The sequence below is a fragment of the Salvia miltiorrhiza genome, chromosome 1 (assembly GCF_028751815.1).
Source record: "Salvia miltiorrhiza cultivar Shanhuang (shh) chromosome 1, IMPLAD_Smil_shh, whole genome shotgun sequence".
NCBI lineage: Eukaryota > Viridiplantae > Streptophyta > Magnoliopsida > Lamiales > Lamiaceae > Salvia > Salvia miltiorrhiza.
This window is the reverse complement of record NC_080387.1, coordinates 75,561,640-75,581,593: the sequence shown is the minus strand read 5'-3', so window position 1 is coordinate 75,581,593 and position 19,954 is coordinate 75,561,640. Positions and strand designations below refer to the sequence as shown.

Below are 19,954 nucleotides of genomic sequence, written 5' to 3'. Positions count from 1 at the left end.
AAATTTGACTTACTTATTATATCCCTCATATATATTTAATTTAAGGTCAATTATGTAATTTAATATACTATACTCTTTTTCGTCCTGTAAAAATAGTCATAGGAGGGAGTGACACGAGTTTTAATAAAAGTGGTTAAGTATGTTATGCTAAGTGTATTATTTTCCTAACTATTTACCTACACAGTGTTGACTTGAGACTCTTCTAAACCCTAACTATGAATTATTTGGAAAAAGCTTATAAGCTCGGCCAATCAATCCGTAGACTAAACTCTACAATTAGAATTTTGAATTGGTCTCCACCTTAAGTGTGTTAATGGGGTTAGTTGCTAATGAGACAAAACCATCTTTCGCTCTTTGTAATTTCCACATACACGGATACACAATAGCCATTTTTCCTTAAAAAGTTGATCACTATTTTCTTAGCAACAAAAATTGCAATTAACACAGTGTAATTGTAGCATATATATATATAGCAATCGAGTATCTAAGTAATCTAATAATTCTCTAGTAATATTCAGGTAAAAACACAAATAAGAGATGAGAAATAAAAATACTAGACTCAAATAAAATAAATAGATAAACATAAATAAATCAGATAAAAAAAAACAACCTAATCCTAGGGATGTTAATTCATTAATCAAATTCACACAATTAACCTCTTCAGATATTGATAAGTGAAATTTTCTAGTTGATAAGAATTTTCCGAAACGATCACTATCAAATCTAGAATTCACACAATTAATCAAATTCACACAATTAACCTCTTCAGATATTTTACGTTTCTTATTAAATCTAACAATCAATATCCAATTTTGTATAAAAACAGATTATTGTAATTAAAAAATCAATGTACAATAACGATTAAATTAATAAAAAGACTATATATTTTACCAAAAATTGTTTCATTAATTTCTTTCTCATCAAAGGATCAAATCATTATAAGCGCAATAGTCTTTCTAGTGGCTTATTTAAAGCCACATGCATGCACATATATCTCATACCTGCAAGTTATTGAAAACATAATACTCTCATCAATTATAATAGCCTCTTCACAATGCTTCCAAAGTTGTTCTTCATCATTTCTACACTAATTTCCTCCTTCATCTTCTCTCATTCTTACTCCCAGTGTCTTCACCATCAGAAAACTTTGCTGCTTCAACTCAAGGATGAGTTGAGCTTCGATTCTTCCGTTTCAACAAAATTGGTGCGATGGAATGAAAGTGATGAGTGCTGCAAGTGGCACGGTGTGGACTGTGATGCTGCTGGCTACGTCGTTAGTTTGCAGCTCGATCGTGAGTCCATTTCTGGTGGAATCACGGATTCATCGAGTCTCTTCAGACTTTTGCATCTGCAGAAGCTAAATCTAGCCTACAATTCTTTCAACAACACTCCCATTCCGAAAGGTATTCACAATCTCACCTATTTGACACACTTGAATTTATCCGATGCTGGATTTGGTGGGCAGGTTCCAGCTGAAATTTCTTCCTTGAGGAGGTTGGTTTGTCTCGATATCTCCTATGATGATAGAATATCTGTGAAACTGGAGACGCTTGTCCAAAATTTAACAGGGCTTCGAGAGCTCTATCTTGATCATGATGTCAATGTTACTTCTAACGATCTTTCAACAGAACTTCCAGACTTGTTCACCAATTTTCCAAGTTTGACCACTTTGTCTCTTTGTGGCTGCGGTTTGAAGGGTTCGATTCCATCCACCTTTGCTAACCTAACCAACCTGATTCGTCTCGATTTGTCAAGTAACTCTTTCTTAGGCTCACTTTCTTCTACGCTGTTTGAAGGTCTTTCAAATCTTGTTTATTTAGATTTGAGGAGTAATTCATTCTCTGGTAATATTCCCCACTCTCTCTTTGATCTCCCTTCATTGTTGCAACTTGATCTTCGCAACAATCAGTTTAATGGCACTTTTCATCTGGACAACTTTCGAAGTCTTGCCAATCTAACCCTACTTGGTCTATCTCACAATAGATTGTTAGTAGATGTTGGCAACCTCAATTCAACTTCATATGGAAGTCTCCAACTAAAAGTGTTAAGACTAGCTTCATGTAAATTGTCCCATTTTCCTAATTTCACTAAACATTTGGATATGGAAGAAGTGGACCTCTCAAACAATCAGATTGGTGGGGAGATACCTAGCTGGATTTGGGGAACACAGCTTTGGTATTTGAACCTCTCTTTTAATCTTCTAACAGATCTACAAAAGCCTTACCATATCCCTGCTTCTCTTCTATATCTATACTTGGACTCAAACCAGCTCAAGGGTGAGTTCCACCTGCCCATTCCACCTGTGTCTCATCTCATGTACTTGTCTGCTGCTAATAACAGTTTAAGTGGATTCATTTCAACCTCCCTTTGCAGTTCCACAAGGCTCATTAGTCTTGACTTGTCTGGCAATAAATTAAGTGGCATACCCCCTTTTGAAAACATTAGCAGCATCAATTTGGGGCAAAACAGCATAGGCGGTCACATCCCTGATAACTTTTCTCAGGATTGTAAGCTACAATATTTAGATCTTAACAATAATAGTTTACAAGGGAGAATCCCAAAGTCCCTTCAAAATTGCAGGTGTTTGGAGTTGTTGAACGTTGGGAACAACAACATCAACGACACCTTCCCATGCATGCTATCATCCACCTTGCGTGGTCTTGTTTTGAGTTCCAACCAATTCCATGGAGAAGTCACATGTCACACGACCTGGCCACGACTTCAAATTGTGGATATATCTTCAAATAATTTCAGTGGATCTCTGGAATCAATAAACTTCTCTACTTGGAGTTCAATGCTGTTGAAAGACATTAATGGCTACTACCCACTGTCCATCTCACTAACCATTAAAGGGCATTTCGTTGAGCTTGATAAGATTTGGATAGACTTTGGTACCATTGATTTCTCTTGCAATAATTTTGGAGGAGACATACGATCTTACCTCACTTCATCAGCTCAACTTCTCCCACAATGCCCTCGATGGAAGCATCCCAAAATCATTTGGTCAGTTGAGGAGTCTTGAATCACTCGACCTCTCTGGAAACCGACTAACAGGGCTGATACCAGTGGAGCTTGCAGGCCTCACATTCCTTTCATTTTTGAATCTGTCCTACAATAAGCTGGTTGGAAAGATTCCAAATGGTCGGCAGTTTCAAACATTTTCTGCTGATTCCTTCAAAGAGAATCCGGGGTTGTGTGGTTTCAATGTAAACATAAGCTGCAGTGGTAGTGATGGCAGTGATCATTTGTGGCCACAAGAATATGAAAATGGGGAAGATCAAAAGAGTGAGATTGAGTGGGAATATGTATCCGCTGCACTTGGATATGTTGTGGGCTTAGGAATCATTGTGTGGCTACTTCTTTTCTGCCGAAGCTTCAAAGAAAGATATTTTGAGAAAATAGAAGAGGTTGTTGACAAGATTTTCTACGAGAGAGCAAGGAAAATAAGGCATGAAAGAAGAAGAAGAAGAAGAAGAAAAAGAGTAGAGATGAGAAAAGAGATTAGGAGACAGCAGCGAAGTTGATGATATATGTGCAATTTAGATACTTAAATGTTGTATATATGGCTGCATGCTTAGGAGTTGAGGTCTGTTTTGATATTATAAAGAGTCAAGGGACTATGTAGCAAAAACAAGTCATATTTTGTTATTTCATACGTGGCTGTTATATGTTACTGGAGTCAGGGGATGTTTTAGGACTGATCTGGTTAGATGTTATTTCATACGTGGCTTATATGTTATATGTTACTGGAGTCAGGGGATGTTATATATATATATAGGGTTAGCTTATATTGAGATTTTAAATATTTTGAGATTTTGAGATAAATGAACATATCAATAAATTCTTTGAACATAACCAATATAACTGATGAACATATGAATCTATTTAATTTATTTAAAAAACACGCCACTTGTAGGGATTGAACCCTAGACCAACGCGCGTTCATAAAAATTAATTGACAAGTTCATCAAAATGTACTTATATGTTCATTTATCTCAAAATCTCAAAATATATATAAATCTCAATTGAACCAATTCCTATATATATATATACTAGTATTTGCCCCCGTGCAATGCACGGATTTTTTTGTATATATTATAAATATTAAATTAATTATAATAATTATAAATATTCAAAAAAATTATAAATTAAATATTCCTTTCGTCCCACCGAGCTTGAGTTGTATTTCTTTTTGGGTTGTCCCACCAAGCTTGAGTCATTTCCTTTTTTGACAAAAATTATGTAATTTACAACACTAATTAACAAAACTAATTGCACCCTTATTTTTCTTTAATCATCCCAAATAACCCTTATTTCTCAAAAAATAAAAATATTTTTTGCAGCCATACTTAAATAATTTAATTTTATATTTAAAATAATTGAATAATGTTATTATTTTAAATAAACTTCAGATTTAATTAATTTAAATTTTATATTTAAATAATTTGAAATAATTAATTATATAAATAACTACTTAACCATAAATTTACAAACATACTTACATAACTAAACAATAGTTCCTTAATTCCCGTGTCCAAAAGCAACGCCTGAAGCTCGGCAGGACAGAGGGAGTACATTTTTAGTAGAATATATGATAAAATATATAGTTTTCACAACACTTATGAAGTTTAACATGTTTTATATTTTATAAGGTACTTTCATATAATTAACATTAAAGAATAATAAAAATAAAAATAATATTATATAAATATTGGATCTGAATTTATAAATTCTGAAAGACTTCTTTGTATACAACATTGATTGTAGTCGTACCGATACCACTATCCTCATTAGAAATGAAGAATTTCAAACTACGACTACAACTCTTGAAATAGCAATATACAACTGGTCATGTGTAAAAATAAATTTTGGCAAAAATAAATCAACATGTAAAAGAAATTGATCATGATTTTTGTTGATAGTCATTGCCTATTAAATAATAAGAGGAAATTGATGCCGTCGAAACTTAAAAGGCAATCTTGGATCCTCCTATAAATCCCACATTATTTGACTCACTTAAACTAAATTATTATCAATAAAAAATCATTAAAACATTAAATTATAATAAAATTATAATTTTCTTATTTTTTTCACAATATCGATTTTTATTATTGTGATTTTTTTTCTTATATTAAAGTCAACTATATTTGTATTTTTAATTATATTTATAATTTTTTATAGTATAATAATTGAATTGGTATGGACTTTAGTATTATCATGCATGCATCCCACATTTATCAACTTTATATACATACGTATTGTGTGCTGATTATTTATCTTATAAAAAATCGATCTACTACATAGCAAATCAGATTTTGTAGTGTATAGTTATAGAATTAGACTTTTAATCAGTAAATAAATATTGTATAAGAGAAATGGGTGGACGTTTATTTTAATTTTATTTTATATTAATGGGATAACATAATTTATTTGTTGAATTATTTTGTTTGACCGTGCATGTATGTATGGGTGGGTTAATGGATTGAGATTATTGTTTTAATTTTATTTGGGAAAATTGCACTTAAATACACAAACTTTGTCGAAAATCCATATTTGACGCGAAGTTAGGATTTTACATTTTAATACACCAATTTAAGAAGTTGTTCAATTTTGACACAATTTTAAATTCCGGCGACCGGGATATTGACGTGGCAGCCGGAATCGCCACGTCACACACACACACACACACACTCCACCCTCTCTCTCTCACACCCCACACTCTGTCTCTCTCCACACGTCAGCTTCCCCCCACCCCCCCCGGTCGAACCCTCCCCCTCCCCCAGAACCGCGTCGCACCACCGCCGTCGAGCCCCCAGCCGCAAAACTTCCCTCCCGCCGTCAGCCACTTTCCCCTCCCAGAACCGCGTCGCACCCACCGCCACTTCCCTCACCGGCTTCCCCCACCACCATCACTCTTTCTCATCGCCTCTTCCACCGCCGCCCCTGCTCTCCCCACCACCACACCTCTTCCTCCACTTCCTTTACCCCTGCCGCTGGGCGGTGATATCTCGGCGGAGCTCCGGCTCCTGCGGAATTTCAAAATCGTGTACCTCCGGAGGCTGAACGGCGACACGGTGGTCGTAATGCGGAAGAAATCGGAGGCGAATTTGGGGGCTGGGCGAGTGATTTGTGGCGGCGGAATTGGGGGTGAGAAGAAGAAAGCTGCATTGAGAGGATTGGAGGAAGTGTATCTCGAACCCCGAGATTTTCTAAGAAATCAAGTTTTCGATTCCTACCGGATTTGATGGAGGATGCGCTGGATGGGTACCGGCGGCGGGTGTTCATCGCCGATGAGGACGGCGCGGTGGACTGGTTCTACAGCAATTAGGGTTTAGGGCGGGGGGTGGGGGGAAGCTGACGTGTGGAGAGAGAGAGAGAGTGGGGTGTGAGAGAGAGAGAGGGTGGAGTGTGTGTGTGTGTGTGACGTGGCGATTTCGGCTGCCACGTCAATATCCCGGTCGCCGGAATTCAAAATTATGTCAAAATTGAACAACTTCTTAAATTGGTGTATTAAAATGTAAGATCCTAACTTCGCGTCAAATATGAATTTTCGACAAAGTTTGTGTATTTAGGTGCAATTTTCCCATTTTATTTTATAATTAATAGTTTTTTTTTTTTTGAATCAGTTAATGCACGTGGTGAGAGATAATGGGAAGTGATTGTGTTGTGATTTATTTCTAATCTTTATATCATAAATATTTTCAAAATTGCCATTGAAATCAATTTAAAATTGAGAACTCTCCTTTTAATATAGTATAGATCTTCAATTTTATTATAACTACAAAACTGTCATTTATTAATTTTAAAATTAATTTGAAATTAAAAGTTACCTTCTTAATATATTATAAATTAGTATTATGTAAATATAAATTTCTAAATTGTTTACAATGAATGCCTATAAATTGTACACACACATATATATATAAATAAAAACATATAATTCATTATGGAATTTTAAATGATTATAATGTGTTTATTTTAAATTCATTTTTAAGTGTCATGTATCAAATTAAAGTTTGTATCACGATCTTTAATTCAAGATCCATATTGCATATAATTTCATGAATGGATATTTTAAAAAAATAATAAAATAAAAGAAAATAAATAAAAAAACAATTTTTTTTTATGCACAAAATTATGTGCTATTTCCACTTTCTTAAATCCAAATGCAATTTATCAATCAATTGCATGAATCAAAGCAGTTTTTTGGTGCCCCTTTCTTTCAAACGTGGGTGGGACATGTAATTTTAATTAATTAAGTTAGTTTACTTAATTTTTGAATATATACAATAAGCCATTAATTTTCAAATAAATTACAAAATCGCCATTAAAATCAATTTGAAATTGATTTCAAATTGGAAACTCCTCTTTTAATATAGTATAGATATATATATATATATATATATATATATATATATATATATATATATATAGGGGAGAGTTCAATGGAGACCACTCCCCTATATAGAGAATGAAGACCAAATCTGATTCCTTGATCTAACTTAATCTAATGGTGGTAATTTAATTGATTAATTTTATTAATTTTCATTTATTTTATAATCAAAAGGTTAAGCATGTCATTTTCTATTTAACCCTAATCTCACTCTCTCTCTCTCTCATTCACGCTCTCTCTCTCTCTCTCTCAATCACTCTCCCCCCTCCCCCGCCGCCTCCATCTCTGCTGCTCCGCCGCCCCCCATCTCTCCTACTGCTCCGCCGCCTTCCTCCCCGCCGTCGCCGCTTCTACTCCACCGCCATCCCCTCCATTCTCCTTCCACCGCCTCCCTCCCCTATCGCCTCCATCTCTTCTTCCTCCTCCTGCTGCTCCCCCGGCGTCGTCAGGGTGAAGCCGATGAAGACGACGATGGTAGAACGCTTGTGGTGGCGACCGTCGCGTCGCGCCGTTGCCGGATTTGCAGATCTGCATATCGTCAATGAAGTGTTCGCAGAAAATATCAATGAACATACTGATGTTCGTTAATATGTTCGTAGAAAACCAATGAACATACTGATGTTCGTCGATATGTTCGTAGAAAAACCAATGAACATACTGATATTCGTCGATATGTTCGTAGAAAAACTAATGAACATACTAATGTTCATTGAAATGTTCGTAGGAAAACAATGAACATACTAATGTTCATCTATTATGTTCATTGACGGATCAGGTCCCAGAATTGGAAGAGAATAATTTTCGGGATTTGTTCAACCAGATGCCAAAATTCGTGGATTTGAGTGGACGTTTTTGCCCTTTTTGGATTAAATAAATGTAATTAACCATTATTTAATTACATGAAAAATCAAATCAGGAAATAATCTGGATCATTGATTGGATTGAGATTAATGGCCTTGATTTGGTCTTCATTCTCTATATAAGAATTGGTCTCCATTGAATGCGACCCTATATATATATATATATATATATATATATATATATATATATATATATTGATGAAATTTCGGCGGTCGCCCGGTCTGTTTTCTTTACTAAAAATTCATTAAAATCATCGGATGAAATCTCACCCGGTCCAAATTAAATTCTTAGATTCGTCCCTGGTTATTGTTCTAATTTCACTCATTTATTTGATTTCATTCCCTTTCCATTCATCTATTTGAACCAAACGAGCACTAAAAAAAAAAAAAAAAAAACGTCTTCCTCTCACCTCATCCACATATATATCAATGGCAATTTCTTCAATTTCCCACTTTTTTTGTCTTTCTCTATATTTACGATTGCTTGGATTGGCCTACCTGTGGACCTAGACTTTTATCAACTATTAATTCAACAACACTACATTAAATAAGGTAGGAGACTAAAAATCAATGTACAATAACGATTAAATTAAATTAATAAAAAAGAGTATATACTTTGCAAAAATTCGTTGCATTAATTTCTTTCTAGTCAAAGATCAACAAATTGCCTGCAAGTCTACATGGTTTATCAGAGATGGAACTTTTTAGTCCACGATTAGTTCTTAAGTACAAAATGAGACACCAACTATGAACTAAATTATTACTCACTTCGTCTCTAAAAATTATATGGACCAAGAGAGATGACACGAGTTTTTAAAAAAAATGGGTAGTTTTGTTTAAGTTGCAACCATTTGATTTTAAGTACAAATGAGACACCAATTATGAACTAAATTATCATACATATATTAATAATATACACGAATTAATTGATTTAGTCTTCCATGTCAACCATTTAGTCTTTCCTTCTCTAAAAATAAATAAATAAATAAATAGTCTTCCTCTCAACCACATCCACAAGCATATCAATTTCTTCTATTCCCCACTTTTTTTGTCTTTCTCTATATTTACGATTACTAGCTACAAAAAATCGTTACGCGGATTGGCCTACTTGTGAAATATATGGACTAATAACTATCAGCTAGACTTTGTAATCCTAATGCAATATAACGACTTTTATTACTTAGCAAACTCTTGCAAATAACTAATTAATTTTTAGTAATTATTAAATTCAATTTTTGAGTGATGCTATGAGATAAAACTACCTATGGTCCATTCTAATACCAAGCTTATTGCATTAATTAACAAATCAACTCATCCACCTCCTAGAACAAATGAAAGTTGCTAAAAAGCTCGCCCTAAGTTAATTAATGTAGATACTTTATAAGTGCAATAGTCTTTCTAGTGGCTTATTTAAAGCCACTTGCACAAGTTTGTGAAAAACACAAATCACAATACTATCAATTAATAGCCTCTTCATCACAATGCTTCCAAAGTTGTTCCATTGCTCTATTTGAACTAAACTAATAGTTATTATTCTAATTCCACTCATTTATTATTCTAAACACTCAATAAAAATATTAGTTATTATTCTAATCCCACTCATTTATTCCATTGCTCTATTTGAACCAAACGAGCACTAAAAAACAAAAAGTCTTCCTTTCACCTCATCCATATATATATATCTATGGCAATTTCTTCAATTTCCCACTTTTTTGTCTTTCTCTATATTTACGATTGCTCGGATTGGCCTACCTGTGGACCTAGACTTTTATCAACTATTAATTCAACAACACTACATTAAATAACGTAGGAGACTAAAAATCAATGTACAATAACGATTAAATTAATAAAAAAGAGTATATATTTTGCAAAAATTCGTTGCATTAATTTCTTTCTCGTCAAAGATCAACAAATTGCCTACAAGTCTACATGGTTTATTAGAGATGGAACTTTTTAGTCCACGATTAGTTCAATTAAGTACAAAATGAGACACCAATTATGAACTAAATTATTACTCACTCCGTCTCTAAAAATTATATGAACCAAGAGAGATGACACGAGTTTTAAGAAAAAATGGGTAGTTTTGTTTAAGTTGCAACCATTTGATTTTAAGTACAAAATGAGACACCAATTATGAACTAAATTATCATACATATATTAATAATATACACGAATTAATTGATTTAGTCTTCCATGTCAACCATTTAGTCTTTCCTTCTCTAAAAATAAATAAATAAATAAATAAATAAATAGTCTTCCTCTCAACCACATCCACAAGCATATCAATTTCTTCTATTCCCCACTTTTTTTGTCTTTATATTTACGATTAATAGCTACGAAAAATCGTTACGCGGATTGGCCTACTTGTGGAATATATGAACTAACTATCAGCTAGACTTCGTAATCCTAACGCAATAACGACTTTTATTAGTACTTAGCAAACTCTTGCAAATAACTAATTAATTTTTAGCAATTATTAAATTCAATTTTTGAGTGATGCTATGAGATAAAACTACCTATGGCCCATTCTAATACCAAGCTTATTGCATTAATTAACAAATCAACTCATCCACCTCCTAGAACAAATGAAAGTTGCTAAAAAGCTCGCAGTAAGTTAATTAATGTAGATACTTTATAAGTGCAATAGTGTTTCTAGTGGCTTATTTAAAGCCACTTGCACAAGTTTGTAGAAAACACAAATCACAATACTATCAATTAATAGCCTCTTCATCACAATGCTTCCAAAGTTGTTCTTCGTCATTTCTACACTAATTTCCTCCTTCATTTTCACTACTCATTCTTATAATACCCAATGTCTTCACCATCAGAAAATCTTGTTGCTTCAACTCAAGGATGAGTTGAGCTTCAATTCTTCTCTTTCAACAAAATTGGTGCGATGGAATGAAAGGGGTGAGTGCTGCAAGTGGCACGGTGTGGAATGTGATGTTGCTGGCTACGTCGTTAGTTTGCAGCTCGATAATGAGTCCATTTCTGGTGGAATCGCGGATTCATCGAGTCTGTTCAGACTTGTGCATATGCAGAAGCTAAATCTAGCCTACAATGATTTCAACAACACTCCCATCCCGAAAGGTATTCACAATCTCACCTATTTGACACACTTGAATTTATCCCATGCTGAATTTGGTGGGCAGGTTCCCGCTGAAATTTCTTCCCTGAGGAGGTTGGTTAGTCTCGATATCTCCTATGATTATAGAATATCTGTGAAATTGGAGATGCTTGTCCAAAATCTAACAGGGCTTCGGGAGCTCTATCTTGATTATGTCAATGTTAATTCCTCTCATGAGAGGAGAAAATGGAGCCACATTATATCATCATATTTACCCAACCTCACTGCGTTGAGCTTATATGATTGTGGTTTGTCTGGCCCTTTAGCTAAGTCCTTTTGGCAACTCCATTCCCTTTCCATCCTTCGACTAGATTACAACCATCTTGGACCAGAACTTCCAGACTTGTTCGCCAATTTTCCAAGTTTGACCACTTTGTCTCTTTATAACTGCGATTTGAATGGTTCGATTCCACCCACCTTTGCTAACCTAACCAACCTGATTCATCTCGATTTGTCATATAATTTCTTCACAGGCTCACTTTCTTGTACGCTGTTTGAGGGTCTTTCCAATCTTGTTTATTTAAATTTTGGGTATAATTCATTCTCTGGTAATATTCCCCACTCTCTCTTTGCTAACCTAACCAAGCTGATTCGTGTCGATTTGTCAAGTAACTCTTTCATAGGATCACTTTCATCAACGCTGTTTGAAGGTCTTTCCAATCTTGTTTATTTAGATTTGTCATATAATTCATTCTCTGGCAACATTCCCCACTCTCTCTTTGCTCTCCCTTCATTTTCGGTACTTGATCTTAGCAACAATCAGTTTAATGGCACTTTTCAACTGGACAACTTTCCAAGTCTTGCCAATCTAATCTTTCTTGATCTATCTGAAAATAGATTGTCAGTAGATGTTGGCAACGTCAATTCGACTTCATATGGAAATCTCCAACTAAAAACATTAGAACTAGCTTCTTGTAACCTGTCCCATTTTCCTAGTTTCATCAAACATCTGGATATGATATACGTGGACCTCTCAGACAATAGGATTGGGGGAGAGATACCTAGTTGGATTTGGGGAACGCAACTTGTACGTTTGAACCTCTCTTATAATCTTCTAACAGATCTGCAAAATCCTTACCATATCCCAGCTTCTCTTGAAGAGCTATACTTGGACTCTAACAAGCTCAAGGGTGAGTTGCATCTGCCCATTCCACCTGCGTCTCTACTTGGAATCTTACTTGTTGCTAATAACAGTTTAAGTGGATCCATTCCAACCTCCCTCTGCAGTGCCACGAACCTTGATATTCTTGATTTGTCTGGTAATAAATTAAGTGGCAGCATACCCCCTTGCTTACTTGAAAACATTGCAGAGTTAGATCTAAGCCAAAACAACATCAGCGGTAGCATTCCAGATAATTTTCCTATGGATTGTAGCCTACAATATTTGGATCTCAATAATAATACTTTAGAAGGGAAAATCCCAAAGTCCCTTGAAAGATGCGAGTTGTTGGTGTTCATGAATGTTGGGAACAACAACATCACTGACAGTTTCCCGTGCATGCTATCATCATCCAGGGGGTTGCACCTTCTTGTTTTGCACTCTAACAGATTCTATGGAGAGGTGAGATGTCATGACATGAGCTGGCCATATCTCCAAATTCTTGATATATCTTCCAATCAGTTCAGTGGAAATCTGGAATCGATAAACTTTTCTGGTTGGAAGACAATGATGCTACAGAGTGATGACCAATTGAGGTCTGGCAATTCAGTTTACTATTACTCACAATTGTGGAAATCATTAAGCATCACATTAATCGTGAAAGGGATAAATTCAGAGTTTCACACGATTTGGTCAGAGTTTGGTACCATTGATTTCTCGTGCAATAATTTTGGAGGAGAGATACCAAATGCAATTGGTGATCTTACCTCACTTCATCAGCTCAACCTCTCCCACAATGCCCTCAATGGAAGCATCCCAAACTCATTTGGTCAATTGAGGAATCTCGAATCACTCGACCTCTCTGGAAACCGACTCACCGGGCTGATACCAATGGAGCTTGCAGGGCTCTCATTCCTTTCAGTCTTGAATCTGTCCTACAATAAGCTGGTTGGAGAGATCCCAAATGGGCGTCAGTTTCAAACATTTTCAGCTGATTCCTTCAAAGGAAATCCAGGGTTGTGTGGTTTCAATCTCAACATAAGCTGCATTGAACATTTGTGGCCACAAGAAGATGAAAATGGGGAAGAGAAGAGTGAGATTGAGTGGGAGTATGTATCTGCTGCAGCTGGATATGTCGTGGGCTTAGGAATCATTGTGTGGCTACTTCTTTTCTGTCGAAGCTGCAGAGAAAGATATTTCGAGAAAATAGAAGATGTTGTTGACAACATATTCTACGAGAGAGCGAGGAAAAGAAGGCATGAAAGAAGAAGCAAAAGAGTAGAGATGAGAAAAGAGATTAGGAGACAGCAGCAGCGAAGTTGATGATATGCAATTTAGATACTTAAATAAACAAGGGTGTTTAGTGTTTGATGTGAGTGTCAATGTTTTGTTTTGCTGTTTTTTGATTTTTTCTTTTTTTTTTGTTTTTGTTTTTGTTTTTGGGCATGTAAAAGAGATTGTGTGTGTTGGTAGTATGTCATTTAATTTTACGAGAATGAGCACAAATCAGATTTGTGTTGGTTAAGACATCCTAGGATTTCCTTTACATTCATTTGTTGTCTTATATTGTTATTAGAAATTTCATTATATTGTTATTAGAAATTTCACGCCGCCTAGGACGCTGTGTTTCTATACAAAGTCGGGAATAAGTTGGAACACGAAAAAAATGATAGAAATTATTGATGTTTTACAAAAAGAGATTTTAGATAAGATAAATTTGAACAAGGTCGTAGATGATTTTGCGAGTAAAAATGCTAGATGAAGTAATTTTTTATAAGTAATGAATATTTTTTATTTTTCAATGTATCACGTATGATAATATATTAGGGCCTATACTCATTTTGCAGTTCGAATTAAAGTTAAAGTTCGAATTTCTTTTCTTTTTTTGAAACGAAAGTTAAAGTTCGAATTGATTAGATAAGATAATATTTGTTAAAGGTTAACTTTTTTTTTTTTTAAGATGTACTTGTGAGGCAGCATCCCACTTGAGAAACGTAATGTGATACATATTTGGTCTTTTGCTTGAGTCAAAGTCCATTATATTCCTTTCGGGTAAAGTTAAATTTCAAGTTAACTTTACTTTAATGACTTGGAAATTAACAAAAAAAAAGAAGTTAAAGTTCGAATTTTTTTTCTTTTTTTGAAACGAAAATTAAAGTTCGAATTTTACTCGTTTCATTCTGCGATTGACTTGACTTATAAATAGTCGTTGTAGCTTTTGCCTCCAAAACCTTCACCACAATTATTTTCGTCTTCTTTGCCCCAATCACAGTTCAATTAATTAATCCCTCCCTCTCAAATTAATAGGTCATGTTTCTTTATTTGAATGTTCCATTTTAATAGACCATTTTTTAAAATGAAAAATAAATAAATAGCAAATATCTCTATAAGACTCATTATTTATACTAAATATCATTGTGGCACACACATAATTATCTCTCTATTTATTTTTAAAATAATATCTTGATTTTTGTCACTTACTTTTTGGATTGAGGGAAATCTTATTATAGCCATTTTTCATAAAAACGTAAGTTTTATAGCTCTAGTTTATAATAGATAAGTTATATAATCATTTTAAGTTTAAAAGACTATAACACCCTTTGGCTTTTTTGTACTCGATGGTGTACTCGATGACACCAGCGAGTACTCGAAGTACTCGATGGTGTACACGGTGGTGTCATCGTGTACACCATCGAGTACTTCGATTACTTGATGGTGTTATAGAAAATCTTCAGTTTTTTCATTACTCGATTGTGTACTCGATGGCACCACACCATCGAGTACTCAATGATATACTCGATGGTGCCATCGAGTACAAAAAAGTCAAAGGGTGTTATAGTCTTTTAAGTCTAAAATGACTATATAACTTATCTATTATAAACTAGGGTTATAAAACTTATGTTTTTATGAAAGATGACTATATGTGATAATTCCCACTTTTGGATAAATATATCTTTAAAAAAATATGTTTTCTCCTATTGTAATATAAAACTATTCATTTCTTAATATTCATGTCGAAGTCTTTTGTGACCTATTGAATTGGGACGTATGGAATAGTTAAAATTGATTAGAGAAGCTTCACACATTTCTCGAGTGGGACTTGACTTGGAAAGATCAATATAAATGGCATTAGGATTCTTGTTTGCGCACACAACTACTCTTACCAATCCTTATACATATATCTTAGCTGGGTAACTATATAGCATGCGAAAAATTAATTTTAAACGATATTGGGATTATCTTTTGCACTTTTTCGCTTCCACACTTGCTTTTCTTCTCTATAATAATCTGGGTAACTATAGCATGCGAAAAAACGTTTGATTAGCTGTGTATTTAAAGCAAATGCATGTATCTTAGCTGCAAGTTTGATTAGTTTGTTTTCACAATGCTTTCAAAGTTGTTTTTCATTTCTTTACTTTCCTCCTTCATTTTCCTTACTCATTCTTGTCTTGACCATCAAAAAACCTTGTTGCTTCAACTCAAGGATGAGTTGAGCTTCAATTCTTCTCTTTCAACAAAATTGGTGCGATGGAATGTAAGGGATGAGTGCTGCAAGTGGCCCGGTGTGGCATGTGATGCTGCTGGCTACGTCGTTAGTTTGCAGCTCCATAATGAGTCCATTTCTGGTGGAATCGCGGATTCATCGAGTCTATTCAGGCTTGAATATCTAGAGAATCTTAACCTGGCCTACAATAAATTCAACTGCACTCCCATTCCGAAAGGTATTCACAATCTCACCTATTTGACACACTTGAATTTATCCAATGCTGAATTTGGAGGGCAAGTTCCACTCCAACTTTCCTTCTTGAGGAGATTGGTTTGTCTCGATATCTCGTATGAGTATCTACGAACTCTAAGTATTGAGCTCCCAAATTTGGAGATGATTGTCCAAAATCTAACAGGGCTCCGAGAGCTCTATCTTGATCATGTCAATGTTACTTCCTCGCATGAGAGGAGAAAATGGAGCCACATTATATCATCATATTTACCCAACCTCACCGCCTTGAGCTTGCATGGTTGTGGTTTGTCTGGGCCTTTAGCTAAGTCCTTTGGGCAACTCCATTCCCTCTCCTTCCTTCGACTAGATTATAACAATTTTGGAACAGAACTTCCAGACTTGTTCGCCAATTTTCCAAGTTTGACCACTTTGTCTCTTTCTAGCTGCGGTTTGAAGGGTTCGATTCCATCCACCTTTGCTAACCTAACCAACCTGATTCGTCTCGATTTGTCATATAATTCATTCTCTGGCAACATTCCCCACTCTCTCTTTGCTCTCCCTTCATTGTTGGAACTTCATCTTAGCTACAATCAATTTAGTGGCACTTTCCAACTGGACAACTTTCGAAATCTTGCCAATCTAACCCGACTTGATCTATCTCACAATAGATTGTCAGTAGATGTTGGCAACCTCAATTCAACTTCATATGGAAGTCTCCAACTAAAAGAGTTAAGACTAGCTTCATGCAATTTGTCCCATTTTCCTAATTTCATAAAAAATTTGGGTATGGAAGAAGTGGATCTCTCGGTGAATCGGATTGAGGGGGAGATACCTAGTTGGATTTGGGGAACACAACTTCAGTATTTGGACCTCTCTTATAATCTTCTAACAGATCTGCAAAAGCCTTACCATATCCCTACTTCTCTTCGATACATAGCCTTGGACTCCAATCTGTTGGGAAATATACACAAATACTTCCGCCCATTATCAAATCGAAAGCAATATCAAAGATATAAATTATCTAAGACGAAAAAAAAAATGACACCGATATTTAACGTGGTTCGGCCAAACTGCCTACGTCCACGGACCCACCCCAATATATTAGAGAATCTCACAAAGGAGGAGTACAATAATACCACACTGTATTTTGTATCTTGCCTACACAGAGGCTATTTCTCGACTCACTTTTATCACTCGTGTTTAACTTCCACACTGAAGTTTTCTCTCACTATATTTTCTCACTCTCTAACACTTCTTTCACAAGACTTCTTTTGTGAATTTGGGATGCTCTTCAAGTTGCTGCGATGCACATATTTATAGCCTCCATTTGTTGATTCCACCTCACATCCCAACTTTCTCAAAGTTGATTCCACCTCACATCCCAACTTTCTCAAAGTTAATGGGGCTGCACTTTCCTCTTTGGTGGTGGCAAAGTTGTGGTGGTGGCAAACAACTTTCTCAAAGTTGTGGTGGTGGAGCCTCCATGTTTTGGCTAACAATCTCCCACTTGAAGACTGATTTTAATCTGTCTTCACACCTTGATCATCGCAGCAGCCTTACTATCTTCACTGTAGAAGACCAACTGAAGTTGAGCACAACTCCAGTTTCTCTTTGCCAACTGTCTTGGTTAACATATCGGCTGAGTTCTTGCTTCCCTGGATCTTCTCAAGTTGTAAGATCTTCATCTCCAGCAGGTGACGGATGTAGTGATACTTCAACTCAATGTGCTTTGTCCTTGAGTGAAACGCTGGATTCTTAGCCAAGAAAATAGCACTTTGACTGTCACTAAAGAGTGTACTATTCTCATGCTTCTTCCCAAGTTCTCCCAAGAAATTCTGCAACCATAACATCTCCTTGCTTGCTTCCGTCACGGCTACATACTCAGCTTCCGTAGTAGACAACGTGACAATCTTCTGCAACTTAGAAGACCAAGAAATAGCAGTACCACCAAAAGTAAATACATACCCGGTTGTACTCTTCCGACCTTCCAGGTCATTTGATGCCAAATCTGCATCAACATAGCCAACCAACTTGGCACTCTTGCCATCAAAACATAAAGCCTTGTCCGTGGTACCTCTTAAGTAACGAAAAATCCACTTGACTGCTTCCCAATGTTGCTTGCCCGGATCACCCATGAATCGGCTTACTACTCCCACTGCATGTGCAATATCTGGCCTTGTACACACCATGGCGTACATAATGCTGCCTATTGCCGATGCATAAGGAACTTTTATCATCTCGGCACGTTCCTCTTTTGTACATGGCGACTCTTTCTTCGACAGCTTGAAGTGACAACCCAACGGGATGTTCACCGGCTTCGAATTCTGCATGTTAAATCTTTTCAATACCTTCTCAATGTAGTTGGCTTGTGAAAGATACAACTTTCCTGCCGCCTTGTCTCTTTTGATCCTCATGCCAAGAATCTGATTGGCCTCTCCAAGATCTTTCATGGAGAATCGTTCAGACAATTGCTTCTTCAACTTATCCATTTCCTTTGCATCAGCTCCTGCGATCAACATATCGTCAACGTATAGCAAAAGGATAAGATAACTTTTGTCGAACCTCTTGTAGTAGCAACAATGATCAGCGTGGCATCTCGCGTAGCCAATCTCCAACATAAAACTGTCAAACTTCTTATACCACTGCTTCGGAGCTTGCTTCAGGCCATACAAGCTCTTTTTCAACTTGCACACAAGATTTTCTTTTCCTTTCACCACGAATCCCTCGGGTTGTGTCATGTACAAGTTTTCCTCCAAATCACCATGAAGGAACGCTGTCTTTACATCCATCTGATGTAACAACAAGTTTTCTGCAACTACCATGCTCAACACTAAACGAATAGTGGTCAGTTTCACAACAGGAGTAAACACATCGGTATAATCAATACCGTATCGTTGCTCAAACCCTTTGACAACCAGCCTTGCCTTGTAGCGTTTGCTACCATCAGCTTCAATCTTGATTCGATAGATCCACTTGCAATGCAATGCCTTCTTCCCCTTCGGGAGCTCTACAAGTTCCCAAGTGCCGTTTAGGATAAGAGATGCAATCTCATCATCCATAGCAACTCTCCACATCCGCTTATTACTACCAGTATCTGCCTCTGCATAGCATTCAGGCTCACCACCATCAGTAAGTAGTAAATAAAAGTTAGAGGGCGAGTACCTATCAGGTGCACGTCGCTCTCTAACCGGTCTTGGCAGCGGATTGCTTGGTGGTGGGGTTCTTGGCTCCTCATCTGGAACCTCTTCAAAATTCAGGCTCTCCTTGCTCCCACTCGAGTTTGAGATGTCTAACTCGACTACTTGGGAATCAGAATTGCCAGGGCTAGATGCTTTCACTCTTTCCTTGTACAACACCTGTTCATTGAAAACCACATCTCTACTTCGAATAACCTTTCGGTTCTGCTCATCCCAGAGCCTATAACCGAACTCGTCTCCACCATAACCAATGAACGTACACTTAAGAGATTTAGCATCTAACTTGCTTCTATTAACATGATCAATATGAGCATAAGCAACACATCCAAAGATGCGTAGAAAAGATAGGTTTACCTCTTTTCCTGTCCATTCTTCCTCAGGTATCCGAAACTCCAATGGAACTGATGGACCTCTATTGATTAGGTATGCAGCTGTGTTAACTGCATCTGCCCAAAACATCTTAGGCAACCCACTTTTCAGCCTCATGCATCTTGCTCGCTCATTTAGTGTTCTGTTCATCCGTTCTGCTACACCATTCTGCTGGGGAGTTCCTCTCACGG

At 36.1% G+C, this 19,954-nt stretch overlaps 2 protein-coding genes across 2 annotated transcripts; both read left to right on the top strand.

Moving 5' to 3' along the window:
• Positions 1–1,054: 1,054 nt before the first annotated feature.
• Positions 1,055–13,802, top strand: LOC131013649 (receptor-like protein 6). The gene is made up of 3 exons (XM_057941779.1): positions 1,055–2,860; positions 2,925–3,407; positions 11,082–13,802. The coding sequence occupies exons 1-3, from the start codon at positions 1,055–1,057 to the stop codon at positions 13,800–13,802; spliced, it is 5,010 nt and encodes a 1,669-aa protein (XP_057797762.1).
• A 1,901-nt stretch (positions 13,803–15,703) lies between these two features.
• LOC131013642 (receptor-like protein 50) lies at positions 15,704–17,474 on the top strand. The gene is made up of 2 exons (XM_057941774.1): positions 15,704–17,150; positions 17,462–17,474. Exons 1-2 carry the CDS (start codon positions 15,865–15,867, stop codon positions 17,472–17,474), a joined length of 1,299 nt encoding a protein of 432 aa, XP_057797757.1. The 5' UTR covers positions 15,704–15,864.
• Positions 17,475–19,954: the final 2,480 nt, after the last annotated feature.